The sequence below is a fragment of the Calonectris borealis genome, chromosome 15 (assembly GCF_964195595.1).
Source record: "Calonectris borealis chromosome 15, bCalBor7.hap1.2, whole genome shotgun sequence".
NCBI classification, from domain to species: domain Eukaryota; kingdom Metazoa; phylum Chordata; class Aves; order Procellariiformes; family Procellariidae; genus Calonectris; species Calonectris borealis.
Genome location: NC_134326.1, coordinates 2,470,343 through 2,486,819, shown reverse-complemented (window position 1 = coordinate 2,486,819; position 16,477 = coordinate 2,470,343). Strand labels below are relative to the sequence as shown.

At 57.2% G+C, this 16,477-nt stretch overlaps 2 protein-coding genes across 2 annotated transcripts; both read right to left on the bottom strand.

Moving 5' to 3' along the window:
- Positions 1-77: 77 nt before the first annotated feature.
- On the bottom strand, positions 78-5,492 carry LOC142088939 (protocadherin alpha-2-like). The gene is made up of 2 exons (XM_075164814.1): positions 479-5,492; positions 78-86 (listed from the first exon to the last, which is right to left on the bottom strand). Exons 1-2 carry the CDS (start codon positions 2,942-2,944, stop codon positions 78-80), a joined length of 2,475 nt encoding a protein of 824 aa, XP_075020915.1. The 5' UTR covers positions 2,945-5,492.
- Positions 5,493-8,082: 2,590 nt separating this feature from the next.
- On the bottom strand, positions 8,083-11,721 carry LOC142088938 (protocadherin alpha-6-like). Its single transcript, XM_075164813.1, has 2 exons — positions 8,891-11,721; positions 8,083-8,109 (listed from the first exon to the last, which is right to left on the bottom strand). The coding sequence occupies exons 1-2, from the start codon at positions 11,531-11,533 to the stop codon at positions 8,083-8,085; spliced, it is 2,670 nt and encodes an 889-aa protein (XP_075020914.1). The 5' UTR covers positions 11,534-11,721.
- Between the last annotated feature and the right edge of the window lie 4,756 nt (positions 11,722-16,477).

Genomic DNA, 16,477 nt, shown 5'->3' with positions numbered 1-16,477 from the left:
ACGTCCGCTTTTCAGGATGGGTTTGGACTGGACATTGCCACACAACCTTTAAATCCCAACTTACGCTCTCGATCTCCTCATCTCCCCTACAAAAAGATACGAGGTGCTACAGAAAACAGCAGCCCACTCTATCACACTTCAGCGAGAAATAAAGGAGTAAACGATCAGGTGAATATAACAGCATTCAGGTCGCGACGCTATGGAAAATGGCTGCAGAACGGCTCCAAGCAAATCCGTGCCCCAGGAAGACGAGAAAGTGGCATAAAAAACTGCATCAGTGAAACAGCTTGCAGAGGAAGAAGACACAAGGAACACTGCAGCCAGCAGTCAGAGAGTAAGCACCCGCCAAGCACCCACCGCCCGCACGCCCCGCGGGCTCAGCCCGGCTCCCACCAGCGCCTCCCCAGCCCCAGGGCGAGAAGGAAGGGCGAGGAGGGGGAAGGCAGGGGCGAGAGGCGGGGAAGGGAGGGCCACTGACCGTGTCCGGGGGAGCGGGCGGCTCCGGCTGCGTCTCCTTCGCCGCGGGGCCGGGCGGCGGCGGGAGGTTGGGGCTGAAAACCATCAGGTCGCTCTTGCCCGCGCCGTCCGCCACGCACAGGCTCCGGCTCTGCCGCTGCGAGTACGACCAGCTCCCCACTTCGCTGGCGCACACCAGCGTCGCCGGCCCGGGCCCCGACAGCGCGGCCGCCCGCGGCGCCCACCGCGACGCCCCGTACAGCGCCACCGCCAGCAGGAACAGGCTCGACACCGCGCAGATGGCCACCACCAGCCACACGTTCGTCGACGACGACGACGCCGCGCCGGCCTCCGCGCCCGCCGCCGGCCGCAGCCCCGCCCCCGGCGAGGACGAGGACGAGCCCGCGGCCGCCAGCGCCGCCTCGGCGCCCTCCCCCAGCGACACGCTCAGCGTGGCCGTGGCCGAGCGCGCCGGCTCCCCGTGGTCCCGCACCACGATCACCAGCCTCTGCCGCGGGCCGTCCGCCTCCTCCAGCGCCCGCGCCGTGCTCACCTCGCCGCTGTACAGCCCCACGCGGAACGGGCCCTTCCCCCGCGGCTCCCACAGCTCGTAGCGCAGCCACGCGTTGTAGCCCGAGTCCGCGTCCACCGCGCGGATCTTCGCCACCACCTGCCCCGCCGGCGCCCCCCACGCCGCCCACGCCCACAACGCCCCCGAGCTCGGCCCCGACGTCGCCGAGCCCGCGGCCCCGGGCCCCGGCCCGACGCCGGCAGGCGCCAGCAGCGCCGGCGCGTTGTCGTTCTCGTCCACCACGAAGAGCTGCACCGTGGCGTTGCCGCACAGCGGCGGCTCCCCCGCGTCCACCGCCCGCACCTCGAACTGTAGCACCTGCACCTCCTCGTAGTCCAACGGCTGCAGCGCCCACAGCCGCCCGCTCTCCGCGTCCACCGACACGTAGCTCGACGCCGGACGCCACCCGCCGCCCGCCGCCGCGCCCACGCCGCCGCCACCGCCCTCCGCCACCGAGTAGCTCACGCGCCCGTTGCCCGCCTCGTCCGGGTCCCGCGCCCACAGCCGCGCCAGCTCCGCGCCCGCCGCGTTGTTCTCCCGCGCCAGCACCGTGTACACGGCCTGCGCGAACGCCGGCGCGTTGTCGTTCACGTCCGACACCGGCACCCGCAGCCCGCGGCTGGCGCGCAGCGGCGGCGCCCCGCCGTCCTCCGCCCGCACCTCCACCTCGTACTCCGCCACCCGCTCCCGGTCCAGCGCCTCCCGCAGCACCAGCGAGTACGACCCCGCCAGCCTCGCCACCAGCCCGAACGGCGCCGCCGGCCGCACCGCGCAGCGCACCCGCCCGTTCGCCCCCGAGTCCCGGTCCGACACGCTCAGCAGCGCCACCACCGTCCCCACCGCCGCGTCCTCCGGCACCGGCACCGACAGCGACGTCACCCACACCTCCGGCGCGTTGTCGTTCACGTCCAGCACCTCCACCACCACCTTGCAGTGACCCGACAGCGGAGGCGTCCCCTTATCTGTCGCTTCGATTTGTATCTCGTATGAACGGACCTCTTCGAAGTCCAGGGCGCCCCGGAGATGGATCTCGCCCGTCTTCGGATTCAAAATGAAAAGGTTTAATCCCTTTGGAGGAAAAGCATTGCTCGCACTGAACATCACCTCGCAATTGCTTCCCATGTCCGGATCCGTGGCGTTCAGCCGCGCCACCAGCGTCCCCTCTGCAGCGCTCTCCGGCAGCTGCACTTTATACACCGACTGGTTGAACTGGGGCGCGTTGTCGTTCGCGTCCAGCACCGAGATCACCAGCTCCATCGTGCCCGTCAGCGACGGCCGGCCCCCGTCACTCGCCGTCAACACCAAACGGTGCACGGGCATCGTCTCCCGGTCCAGCGGTTGCGCGAGCACCAGAAACAGGGATTCTCGGTATTCTTCACTCCGCTGTAAATCCAAACCGAAATGCTTGCTGGGGCTGAGTGTGTAGGAGAGCTGCGCGTTGGCTCCGACATCTGCATCCGACGCGCCCTCCAGCGGGAACCGAGACCCCGGCATCGTAGATAATTCCGCGATGCTGAGGTTTTTCCGGGCAGCGGGGAAGAGCGGGGCGTTGTCGTTGATGTCGGTGACCTCCAGCTCCACGTGGAAGACGCGCAGCGGCCGCTCCACCAGCACCTCCAGCCGCAGGGCGCACGGCGCGCTCTTCCCGCACAGCTCCTCCCGGTCCAGCCGCGAGCTCACCACCAGCGCCCCGCTCGCCCCGCTCACCTCCACGCTCGCCCGCCGGCCCTGCGCCACCAGCCGCAGCCGCCGCGCCTCCGGCTCGCCCGCCTCCAGGCCCAGGTCCTGCGCCAGCCGGCCCACCACCGTCCCGGCCTTGGCTTCCTCCGGCACCGAGTAGCGCACCTGCCCGCCGCCCAGCGCCCAGGCCGCCTGCAGCACCAGCACCCGCACCACGGGCCCCCAGCACACGCCCATCGCCGCCGCCGCCGCCGCCGCCCGGCCGGGCCCCGCACGGCTCCCCGCCGCCGCCCGCACGCACCGGCTCTCCTGCCCGCCCCGCGCCGCCCCCCCGCGCTCACAGCCGGGCTCTCCGCCGCGCCGGGGCGGAGCCGCCTCGCCGCTCCGCCGCCGTTGCTGAGCCTGCAGCGACACCGTGCGCTGCTCCGCCGCCTCGCACGCTCCTGCCCCGGCCCCGCGCTGCTCATCTCCTCTGCCGTCTCTGCCTCCCTTCCTCCTCTTTCTGTTTCTTCTTTCTTTTTTTTTAATTTTTCCTTGCTTGATTGCTCTTTCCTTCTTCCTTTCTCTTTCTTCTGTTCTCCTTCTTTCTTCCTTCAACTATCTCTTTTTAGTCGTTTCTCTCGTTCTTCCTTTCTTTCCTACTAATTTTCTTCTCTTTGTTCTTTCTTCTCTTCTTCTCTTTCCTCTGTCCTCTCTTTCCAACTTCTTCCTGCTTTCTTCTCTTTCCTCCTTCTCTTTCTGCTTCCTTCTGTGCCTTCTGTTCCTTCTCCTTTTCGGTCTTGCCCTGCCCTCCCCGATTCTTTACTCCCTTTTCCCGTCTCTTTCTATCCTTCTCGCTTCTTCATCCCCGCTCGCAGCTCAGCAGTCACCTCCGGCGCCGCGGCGGAGACCGTCAAAGACGGAGCCATCAGCGCTAATTACGGGGCACCAGCGCTAATTACGGGGCCTCGGTGCCGGAGCGCGGTATTCTGACCAAGGGGGAGGCTGTTAGGGACCAACTCGGTTCCGCCTCTAGAAATAATGTTGCTGCACACTGATAATCTCCTTTATGATTTCTTCCTTTCTTTCTCTTCTTTGTCATCTTCCTTCCTTTGTTACTTCCTGCTTCATTTCTTCCCTTCTTGCTTTTTTTTTCTTTTTCCTCCTTCTTTCATTCTTTCTTTCCTTCTTTCTTTCTCTCCATACCCTCCTTTCTCTGTACAGTGATGGCATCGGTGCATGCTAGTTTATCGTTTCTTCCTTTCTTTATCTTCTTTCTCTCTATGGCGTGCTTTGTTCTTTGCTTTTCTTTCTCTCTGTTGTTCCCTCCTTCCTTCTCTTCTTATCCCTGTCCTGCCCTCCCCTTCTCTTCTTCTCCCCGTTACCAGTATGTTTTCTATATGACTACATCACTCTCGCCACGGAGCACGGTCATGCTCTCAGGCAAGAGCTCTCTCCTATTCCTCACCACTTTTCATCACGACTTACAGTGTCACTGAATGACAACCAAAGATGCCAAGGTCCTCAACTCCATTTACCGTGCAGAGATAACGTCGGTGCATGCTAGGAATCTCCTTTATCGTCTCTTCCTTCCTTCCTTCCTTCCTCCCTTGCTTCCCTCCTTCCTTCCTTCCTTTCTTTTCCTCCTTTCTTTCTCCCTTGCTTCCTTTTTCCTTGCATAGATTCCTTCCTTTCCTGCTTCCTTTCTCATTCTTTCCTTCTTCCTTTCCCTTTGGTCCTCTCTTCCTTTCTCCTCCATCGTCTTCCTTTTTTCTTTTCTCTTTCCTCCTTCTTTTCTTCCTCATTCTTTTTCTTTCCTGCTCTGTCCTGCCCTAATCTTGCCTCCCGTTCTCTTCCGCTTCCACCTTCTTTTCTTTTTCCCTTTTACCAAAAGATTTTCCACGTGACTACACCACACTTGCCATGAAGCATGGAAATGCCCTCTGGCAAGAGTTCTCATTCCCCCTCCCTTCCGCCTTCCATGCCTCCGGATGGCAAACAATCTTCCTGCTTTCCTCCCATCTATGCAGTATCGACAGACTGCCCCTGCACCTTCCCTTCCCTTCTGGAGGAAGACCACACTCTTCAGCCTCCAGTCCACTCGAGGACCCGGCAAATAACAGAGCAAGGCAACCATATAGCAAAGAAGAGCTCTGCTACATCAGAACAGAATCCACCACCCTCAGAAACACAAGCCCAAGCCCCAGGTACTTCGGCATCTGTGCAAACAGGCTCCAATGAGTCCAAACAACACAGGGGAGTCTTTCTTTAGGGGACTCAAATCCATCACAACCCAGCACTCCAATCCTCCAGGAAGGCTGAAAAAACACGAGGAAACCACAGCTCCCAAGCGCTCTTCCTGTATCTCGATGAAGAGCTATTCTTCTGGCCTCCTTTTCCACCTGCACAACGAAGGTCAAGCTCTTGCTTTCCGTTTCAGGCAGCACGCACTGCCAGAACAACACACCAAGAATCTCGGTACCCGGCAGCATTAGTCCCCACGAAATATCTCCCTTTCACCAGCATGAGCTACCTGTCTCATGGCCAAACAAAAGCCACCAAGGTAACACCACGGGATTGTCACTGAGAACATCCCCTCAACACCCAACACATGCACTCCACAAAATGCATTGGGGTCTCTCCTCCATCTGTGCTTGGTGCCACCACCTTAACCTGTGCCTGGAAGCAGCGGGAAAGGAACGAGAGCAGGCAGCGGTGCTTTGCTGCTCTAAACCTACAGGCATTACAATCCAGGCAACATTCGGTCGATCCAACATGAAGATACCAAAATGGAACACGAACAAAAGTACATCAGCCTCTCAAACATGTCTTCTTTAGGTATCATTGACTTACCTGTAGCATCACTGGTTGCTTCTTCAGAAAAAGAAACATTTTCAGGACAGGAGAACTGGTTTTAAGGGACATTGCCCCTTAACATTAACAGAGATTTCTGGGGATGCTGGACAGAAGAAAATTACTCATGTTCTGCAAAAGCCTTGAAAATGCTGGACAGTGTGTAGTGCTCCCTTATGCACTTCTACCACAGGGGAAGCAGAAGGGACACCTGAAAGCTAAGGACATTCTCTCAACGTCAACCTCGGCTCAGGAGAGTGCAAAAGCCATCCCCCACACTGATGGCAAACGGCCCAAAGCTCTGCAACCAGACAGCTGCGAAAATTCTGCCATCTGCATCTCACCCACTGTTACCAACAGATTGCCAATGTGAAAGAAGAAAAACCAAAAGGGTGGGAATTTTTGCTGAGAGAAGAAAACTAAAGGAAGCCGTTCCACTTTATTGAAACGCAAGGTTTGCCAACATCTTGAATACGGAGAGCACTTCTTCCCCTGCCTAGCAAGGGAGATGAGCAGAGAGGTGACTGAGGAGACCTTTAGAGAAGGCAGACAACATGATCCAAATTTCAAAACCCTTCTGTTTGACCAGCAACATACCATCCTCAGGAGCAAATTATTAAAGGAGCCTACGCCAGATGTCTTCACATCACGCAGGAATACCACTGAGGACAAAAGGGTGCAACAATGTGCAGAACTTCTGGAGGTCCTGAGAGGACTCCAGGCAAGCAGCCCTGTGCATCAGGCCTCTTCTTAAGGTTTTCTACTGGCATCCTCTATGACACGCTATGGGAAATCTGCAGATCTCTTGCTAAGCAAACATTCTCCAGTCCTTCCCCAATGACACAGCACCTCCCATGTCCATCAGCAAGACTCTGCCCCATTCAAAGTCACCCGCCCCGTGATGCATACCCAGGCCCTACTCCATCCCACTAGGAGAATCACTGCCACAATACCCAGATGTTGCTCCACCACCATAACATGCCCCAGCTCTAAACCCCACTCTGAGCATGACCCAGGCCTTGGCACATCCTCACCTTCCCTCACAAATGGCACAAAGAACATATGGACGGACGCAAAGCCATTCACCCTCTGGCAGACTCTTCCCAGATGCCTGAACGTCACCCTAAATACTTTGTGCCTTTTCAGCAATTTCGGCTGGAAACTCTACAGAGCTGCACGTTAGAGTTCTTAAAGATTCTGTGATTAGAACTGTGACAGCTCGGATCCCAGTCCACACGGACTTCATTTGTCAAGAGAACCACACCAAATGCTGAAGCGCAAGCACACTCACAATAGCAACTGGGTGGGAAAACTTGTACCATAGAAAACCAGAGCTGGGCTGCTGTGCAGGGTTTGGCACGGACGTGCACGTATCAGAACAAGCCATGTGTAATAGGACACAGCATCTCTGCTGAGGCCAACTGTGCAGGCGCACAAGTAGGGGAAGTCAGGAGCACAAAGATTATACCCACCTCCTCGTGTGCCCTTACAAATCCTGCCTGAGGAGGCGCAAGGAACCATCATGGCAACATCAACGGCTGCAGAAGCTCCTGTAGATGCTCACCACAACACAGGGACAGAAGATTGAAGCACTACCCTCCCACAACACCTTGCTCAAAACAAGAGGGAAAGCGTTCATCAGACAGTATTTAGCAGCCTGCATCTCACCCCCTCTTACCAACACATTCCCTGCGTCAGGCAGGCAGCAGCACAAGGGACTGTCTCTGGTGGGAGATCTTCATAACCTCAAAGGACATTGTGGACATTTCAATACCACACACTATCTCAACATTGGGAAGGCTTCCAACTCCAGACCCTTGAGAGCCTCACAAAGGATGCTGGGCAAGAACACTCTGTGCCCATCCTGCCTCCATTCCCAACTCTGTGACATGCGTTCTCCAGACAAGCACACATCTCTCATTCTTATAACACAGCCCATGGTCTTCCCAAGGATTCCCAGTTCCCTCAGACAAGACTTCCCACTGCTCAAGGTCACCCTTCACATCAGAGAAGGGCCAGGCCCTACTCAATGCCACTGACACATTCCCTTCTGTGACATGCCACAGTTTCCTTTCCCAGCTCAGGGCTCACCCCACCTTTTGCAGACCCTCCCCATAAATGAGAGCACCATAGTAAACATACAGATGGTACCATATACACGGTGTTGGCAGGCTCTCTGCTGCTGACCCTTCATGTTTGGCAATGCTTCAGCTACCTTAGGTGGAAATGTGGCAGACCTGGGAGCAATACTATTTCTAAAAGTGATGTCGGTACAGCTCTGATGACAATGGCATTGATTTCATGCTCTGAGAGAAAAACCAAAATGTTGATGAGCACACCACCGTAACAGATGATATTGACTGTTGGGAGAATTTGATTTGGGTTTTGTTGCGGAGGGGCGGTTCTTTGGTTTTGGGGGTTTTTTCGGTGTTTGTTTGTTGTTTCTTTTTAGAAAATAAGATTTCCAAGGCCTTTGAAACAGTGTGGCTGTTGATACAAATGTTGACAGAACATCAAAACAGGCCAGCGTACTTCATAACACTTCACTGGCAAGGAATGCAGTCCACAACCTGGGGGAAAGGGGCAGCAGGAAAAGAAAAAGAGAATTCCCCTTTCTGACACCTACCTTGCATCACACTCCTCTCCCTGAACACTTTATACTACTAAGTAGAAAAAAAGAACGTGGGAAAAGACCATATTGCCTTCCCGACTTTCATAATGACTCTGGTGGGCCAAACAAAATGGAGAAATTACACCAGGGACACAAAACCCTGAAGACCCAACTGTCATCTTCCATCACGATCAGGCAAAGAAGAGTCAAAGAGGAGGACAGAGTTTTCCACAAGAAACCACATCTCATACCAGCACGGACTGCATTCAGCAAAGGCAGTAAGGGAGTAAAGAGTGCCCGGGGGACTCTCACCACCACAGCCTGCGTCTCTTGCACAACTTCAGCAAGCTCGGGTGGAAATGCTACACACCACCACACGAGAGCGTCTCCACAGCCGGTGCCGTGGCACCTCTCCTCGACATCGGCAGCGAGTTAAGTCTACGGGAGAACAACTCCCACCCAGAACAGCAAACCTCAGCTGCCGACGGCAACTGCTGCTGCCTGCGGCAATACCTTTCCTTTTGCCCCCAAAGCGACAGCCGAGGGGCTCCGGCAACGACGCCAAGGCAGATGCAAAGGGCCCCTTCACATCCTTAAGCACCCGCCAAGCACCCACCGCCCGCACGCCCCGCGGGCTCAGCCCGGCTCCCACCAGCGCCTCCCCACCCCCAGGGCGAGAAGGGAGCGCGAGGACGAGGGGGAAGGCGGGGGCGAGAGGCGGGGAAGGGAGGGCCACTGACCGTGTCCGGGAGAGCGGGCGGCTCCGGCTGCGTCTCCTTCGCCGCGGGGCCGGGCGGCGCCGGGAAGTTGGGGCTGAAAACCATCAGGTCGCTCTTGCCCGCGCCGTCCGCCACGCACAGGCTCCGGCTCTGCCGCTGCGAGTACGACCAGCTCCCCACTTCGCTGGCGCACACCAGCGTCGCCGGCCCGGGCCCCGACAGCACGGCCGCCCGCGGCGCCCACCGCGACGCCCCGTACAGCACCACCGCCAGCAGGAACAGGCTCGACACCGCGCAGATGGCCACCACCAGCCACACGTTCGTCGACGACGCCGCCGCCGCGCCGGCCTCCGCGCCCGCCGCCGGCCGCAGCCCCGCCCCCGGCAAGGACGAGGACGAGCCCGCGGCCGCCAGCGCCGCCTCGGCGCCCTCCCCCAGCGACACGCTCAGCGTGGCCGTGGCCGAGCGCGCCGGCTCCCCGTGGTCCCGCACCACGATCACCAGCCTCTGCCGCGGGCCGTCCGCCTCCTCCAGCGCCCGCGCCGTGCTCACCTCGCCGCTGTACAGCCCCACGCGGAACGGGCCCTTCCCCCGCGGCTCCCACAGCTCGTAGCGTAGCCACGCGTTGTAGCCCGAGTCCGCGTCCACCGCGCGGATCTTCGCCACCACCTGCCCCGCCGGCGCCCCCCACGCCGCCCACGCCCACAACGCCCCCGAGACCGGCCCCGACGCCGCCGAGACCGCGGCCCCGGGCCCCGGCCCGACGCCGGCAGGCGCCAGCAGCGCCGGCGCGTTGTCGTTCTCGTCCACCACGAAGAGCTGCACCGTGGCGTTGCCGCACAGCGGCGGCTCCCCCGCGTCCACCGCCCGCACCTCGAACTGCAGCACCTGCACCTCCTCGTAGTCCAACGGCTGCAGCGCCCACAGCCGCCCGCTCTCCGCGTCCACCGACACGTAGCTCGACGCCGGACGCCACCCGCCGCCCGCCGCCGCGCCCCCGCCGCCGCCGCCGCCCTCCGCCACCGAGTAGCTCACGCGCCCGTTGCCCGCCTCGTCCGGGTCCCGCGCCCACAGCCGCGCCAGCTCCGCGCCCGCCGCGTTGTTCTCCCGCGCCAGCACCGTGTACACGGCCTGCGCGAACGCCGGCGCGTTGTCGTTCACGTCCGACACCGGCACCCGCAGCCCGCGGCTGGCGCGCAGCGGCGGCGCCCCGCCGTCCTCCGCCCGCACCTCCACCTCGTACTCCGCCACCCGCTCCCGGTCCAGCGCCTCCCGCAGCACCAGCGAGTACGACCCCGCCAGCCTCGCCACCAGCCCGAACGGCGCCGCCGGCCGCACCGCGCAGCGCACCCGCCCGTTCGCCCCCGAGTCCCGGTCCGACACGCTCAGCAGCGCCACCACCGTCCCCACCGCCGCGTCCTCCGGCACCGGCACCGACAGCGACGTCACCCACACCTCCGGCGCGTTGTCGTTCACGTCCAGCACGTCCAGCTCCACGCTGCAGTGACCCGACAGCGGAGGCCAACCTTTGTCTCTCGCTTCGATCTCCAGGTCATACGACTGAACGTCCTCGAAATCCAGTTCACCGGCAGTCCGCATCTCCCCGGAATTTCTGTCAATTACGAACAAGTCCTGAACTTTGGCAGAAATCGAGTCGCTAAACGAGTAATATATCTCCCGGTTAATTCCCTCATCTTTGTCTGTCGCTGTTAACTGGAGAAACACCGTTCCTGGGGCAGCACTCTCCGGCAGCTGCACTTTATACACCGACTGGTTGAACTGGGGCGCGTTGTCGTTCGCATCCAGCACCGAGATCACCAGCTCCATCGTGCCCGTCAGCGACGGCCGGCCCCCGTCACTCGCCGTCAACACCAAACGGTGCACGGGCATCGTCTCGCGGTCCAGAGATTTTTTTATCACGAGGGCTACAAAGATTTTATTTTCGTCTTTTGCTTTCACTTCCAAACCGAAATGCTCGCTGGGGCTGAGTGTGTAGGAGAGCTGCGCGTTGGCTCCGACATCTGCATCCGACGCGCCCTCCAGCGGGAACCGAGACCCCGGCAGCGTGGTGAATTCCGCGATGCTGAGGTTTTTCCGGGCGGCGGGGAAGAGCGGGGCGTTGTCGTTGATGTCGGTGACCTCCAGCTCCACGTGGAAGACGCGCAGCGGCCGCTCCACCAGCACCTCCAGCCGCAGGGCGCACGGCGCGCTCTTCCCGCACAGCTCCTCCCGGTCCAGCCGCGAGCTCACCACCAGCGCCCCGCTCGCCCCGCTCACCTCCACGCTCGCCCGCCGGCCCTGCGCCACCAGCCGCAGCCGCCGCGCCTCCGGCTCGCCCGCCTCCAGGCCCAGGTCCTGCGCCAGCCGGCCCACCACCGTCCCGGCCTTGGCTTCCTCCGGCACCGAGTAGCGCACCTGCCCGCCGCCCAGCGCCCAGGCCGCCTGCAGCACCAGCACCCGCACCACGGGCCCCCAGCACACGCCCATCGCCGCCGCCGCCGCCGCCGCCCGGCCGGGCCCCGCACGGCTCCCCGCCGCCGCCCGCACGCACCGGCTCTCCTGCCCGCCCCGCGCCGCCCCCCCGCGCTCACAGCCGGGCTCTCCGCCGCGCCGGGGCGGAGCCGCCTCGCCGCTCCGCCGCCGTTGCTGAGCCTGCAGCGACATCGTGCGCTGCTCCGCCGCCTCGCACGCTCCTGCCCCGGCCCCGCGCTGCTCATCTCCTCTGCCGTCTCTGCCTCCCTTCCTCCTCTTTCTGTTTCTTCTTTCTTTCTCTTTTTTTTTTATTTTCGTGGCTTGTTTGCTCTTTCCTTCTTCCTTTCTCTTTCTTCTGTTCTCCTTCTTTCTTCCTTCAATTGTCTCGTTTTAGTCGTTTCCCTCATTCTTCCTTTCTTTCCTACTATTTTTCTTCTCTTTGTTCTTTCTTCTCTTCTTCTCTTTCCTCTGTCCTCTCTTTCCAACTTCTTCCTGCTTTCTTCTCTTTCCTCCTTCTCTTTCTGCTTCCTTCTGTGCCTTCCCTTTATTCTCCTTTTCGGTCTTGCCCTGCCCTCCCCGATTCTTTACTCCCCTTTCCCTTCTCTTTCCATTCTTCTCGCTTCTTGGTCCCCGATCGCAGCTCACCAGTCGCCTCCGGCGCCGCAGCGGAGACCGTCAAAGACGGAGCCATCAGCGCTAATTACGGGGCATCAGCGCTAATTACGGGGCATCAGCGCCGGAGCGCGCTACTCTGACCAAGGGGGAGGCTGTTAGCGACCAACTCCGTTCAGCCTCTAGAGGTAAGGTCGGTGCGTTCTGGTCATCTCCTCTATCGCCTCTTCTTTCCTTCCTTTCTCTTCTTTCTTTTGCTCTTCACTTGCATAGAGTCTTTCTTTCCTTTTTCCTTCCCTTCTTCATTTCCTTCTGCTGTTCTCTTTTTCCCCTCTATTCTTCTCTCTTCCCCTTCTCTTTCCTTCTTCTCTTTCCTTGTATCTTCTCTTTCCTTCTCTTCCTTATCCTATTTTCTCCTCTCCTCCTCTCCTGTTTCCATCCTCGTCTCTTCTGTTCATTTTTTCCTTTACCAAAATGTTTTCCACGTGTCTTCACCAGGCTCGTAATGAAGCGTGGACATGCCCTTTGGCAAGACCTCTCCTTCCTCTTCCTCACTGCTTTTCAGCCAGCCTTGCAGAGCATCCCTAAGTACTGAGGATGTTGAGACATTCAGCATGTTGAGGCAAATGCTGGTAATCTCCTCAATCATCTCTTCCTTCCTGCTTGCTTTCTTCCTTGCTTGCTTGTTTCTTACTTGCAAAGATTCCTTCCTTTCCTTCTTTTTTTTCGCTCCTCCTTTCTCTTTCCTTCTTCTCTTCCTTTCCTTTCTCTTTCCTTCTCTCTTCCTTCCTCTTTTCCTTTTCCTTTCTGGCCCCGCTGTGCGCTATCTTTGCCTCCCGTTCTCTTCTGCTTCCATCCTTCCCTCTTCTGTTCATTTCTTCCTTTACCAAAATGTTTTTAAAAGGTCACTAACATACTCGCCATGAAGCACGGACATGCCCTCTGGCAAGAGCTCTCCTTCCTCTTCCCTACCACCTTCCATCTCTCTGGACAGGGAACAACCTTCCTGCTTTCCTCTTTTCCATGCACCTGCAACTTCCTCTCCCTTCAAGATGAACGCCACACTCTCCAGCCTCCAGGCCTCTCAAGGACCCAGCAAATAACAGAGCAAGGCAATCGTTTGGCAAAGAACAGCTCTGCTACATCAGAACAGAATCCACCACCCTCGGAAACACAAGCCCAAGCCCCAGGTACTTCGACATCTCTGCAAACAGCCTCCAAAGACTCCAAACAACACAGGGGAGTCTTTCATTCAGGAACCCAAACCCATCACAGCCCAGCACTCCAATCCTCCAGGAAGGCTGAAAAAGCACGGGGCCTCCACAGCTCCCGAGCACTCTTCCTGTATCTCGATGAAGAGCTATTCTTCTGGCCTCCTTTTCCACCTGCACAATGAAGGTCAAGCTCTTACTTTCCCTTTCAGGCAGGCACGCACTGCCAGAACAACACACCAAGAATCTCGGTACCCAGGGGCATTAGTCCCCACGGAATACCTCTCACTCATTAGCATAAGCCACCCATCATACAGCCAAACAAAAGCCACCAAGGTAACACCACGGCATTTTCACTGAGAACGCATCTACTCTGAGAAATGCATTAAGATCCCTCCTCCCTCTGTCCTCGCTGCCACCTGCTCACCCTGGGCTTGGAAGCAGCAGGAAAGGAACGAGAGCAGGCAGCGGTGCTTTGCTGCTCCAAACCCACAGGCATTACAATCAAGGCAACATTCGGTCGATCCAACATGAAGATACCAGAACTCAAGAGGAACAAAAGTACATTTGTCTCTCAAGCTCATCCTCCTAATGAGCGACTTACCTGTAGCATCACTGGTGTCATCTTCAGAAAAAGAAACACTTTCAGTAGAGGAGAATTCGTTTTAAGGGACATTGTCCCTTAACATTAGCAGAGATTTCTGGGGATGCTGGACAGAGAAAAATGTTCTGCAAAAGCCTTGAAAATGCTGGACAGTGTGTAGTGCTCCCTTATGCACTTCTATCAAAGGGGAAGCAGAAGGGACACCTGAAAGCTAAGGACATTCTCTCAACGTCAAACTCAGCTCATGAGAGTGGAAAAACCTTCCCACACACTGATGGAAAATGCCCAGAACCCTGACAGCTGCCAAAATTCTGCAGTCTGCATCTCATCCACTCTTACCAACACGTTGCCAATCTGAGAGGAAAAAAACGCAAAAGGGTGAAAGGGTGGGTGGTTTTGGTGAGAGGAGGGAAGAAAACGAAAGGATTCCATCTCGCTGTATTGAAACGCAAGGTTTGCCAACATCCTGATTACGGACACCACTCCTTCCCCTCCCTAGCAAGACTAAGAGCAGAGAGAAGACCAAGGAAGGTTCAGAGAAGGCTGGCAGCATGATCCAAATTTCAAAAAGCTTCTTTCACCAACAACATTCCACATCAAAACCAAGTGATTAAAGGCGCGTATGGCAGTTATCTTCACAAGCAGTAATACCACGGAGAACACCAAGGCGCAAGGATATACAGAACTTCTGGAGGTCCTGAGAGGATCCCAGGCAAGCAGCCCTGTGTGCTGGGCCTCTTCTCAAGGTTTTCTACTGGCATCCTCTATCCCGCGCCATGGGAAATAGCATCTCCTCAGCCAAGCAGACATTCGCCAGCCCTTCCCCAGTGACACAGACCGTGTTCTACACAGCATCTCCATTTCCTTCAGACAAGACTGTTTCCCCATTCAGGGTCCCCCTCTCCGTGACACATGCCCAGGCCCTACTTTGTGCCACTCAGAGGATCACTGCCACAATACCCAGACACTGCTCAACCACAACAGCGTGTCCCAGCAATAAAACCCACTCTCAGCATGACACAGGCCTTTGCACATCCTCACCTTCCATCAGAATTGGCATAAAGAACGCATGGAGGCATGCAAAGACACTCACTGTCTCACAGACTCTTCCTAGATGCAAGACCTTCAGCTTCAATCCTTTTGCCTTTTCAGCAATCTCAGATGGAAACACCACAGAGCTGCACATTAGAGTTCTTAAAGATTCTGTGATTAGAGTTGTGACAGCCCGGATCCAGTCTGCATGGATTTTATTCTTTGAGAGAACCATGCCAAATACTGCACCACAAGAACACTCAGAATATCAACAGGGTAGGAGAATTTGTACCACACAAAACCAGAACTGGGCTGCTGTGAAGGATTTGGCGTGTACGTGCACATATGTGAGTTAAGCATGACAAGGGGACACACCATCTCTATCGAGGCCGTCTCTACCAAGTGCACAAGTAGGGGAAGTCAAGCACATGCAGATTACAACCACCTCCTCATCACATCCCCTTACAAATCCCACCTGAGGAGGAGCAAGGAACCATCATGGCAACATCAACGGATGTAGAAGCTCCTGTAGATGCCCACCGCTACACAAGGACACCAGACTGAAGCACCACCCTCCCAGGGTGTGTTGTCCTGAACAGGAGTGAATATGTTCATCAGACATTATTCAGCAGGCTGCATCTCTTACCCTCTTACCAACACATTGCCTACGTCAGGCAGGTAGCAGCACAAAACACTATCTGGAAGGAGATCTTCATAACCTCAAAAGACATTGTGGGCATTTCAATACCACACACTATCTCAACATCAGGAAGGCCTCCAACTCCACACCCTTGCAGCCTGGGAAAGGATCCTGCAAAAGAACACTCCGTGCTCATCCTGCCTCATGCTTTCCTCTAGGCATCCTCCATTCCCCACTCTGCAACCTGTTCTCTAGACAAGCACATCATCTCCCATTCTTCTCTTGTGACACAGTCTTCCCAAGTATTTCCAGTTCCCTCAGACAAATCTTCCCACTGCTCAAGGTCACCCTTCACATCAGGATATGGCCAGGCCCTACTCAGTGCCACTGACACATTCCCCTCTGCAACATGCCACAGGTTCCTTTCCCACCTCAGGGCTCACTCCAGCTTTTGTGGACCCTTCCATCAATGAGAGCACCAAAGAAAAACACAAAGATGGTATCGCAGACACAGTGTCCAGCAGACTCTCTGCAGCTTACCCTTCATGTTTTGCTATGTTTCAGCAATCTCAGATGGAAATCTTACACACCTGGGAGCAATACTACTTCCAAAGATGATCATAGAATCACAGAACCATTGACGTTGGAAAAGACCCTTGACATCGTAGATCCAACTGTACACATGTCCCTAAGTACCACATCTACATGTTGTTTAAATACCTCCAGGGATGGTGACTCTCGTGGTTTAACCCTAGCCAGCATCTAAACATGACGCAGCCGCCTGCTCATCCCCCACTCCGGTAGGATGGGGGAGAGAATCGGGAGGGCACAAGTAGGAAAACTCAAGGCTTGAGATAAAAACAGTTTAATAAGGGAAATAAAACAAAGTAGAACAGTAATAATAACAATGATAACAGCAATAATAGAATATACAAAGCAGGCGATGCACAATGCAACTGCTCACCACCCACCCACTGACGCCCAGCCCGTCCCAAGACGTGAGAGCCCCCACCCCGAGTTTTTATACTGAGCATGAC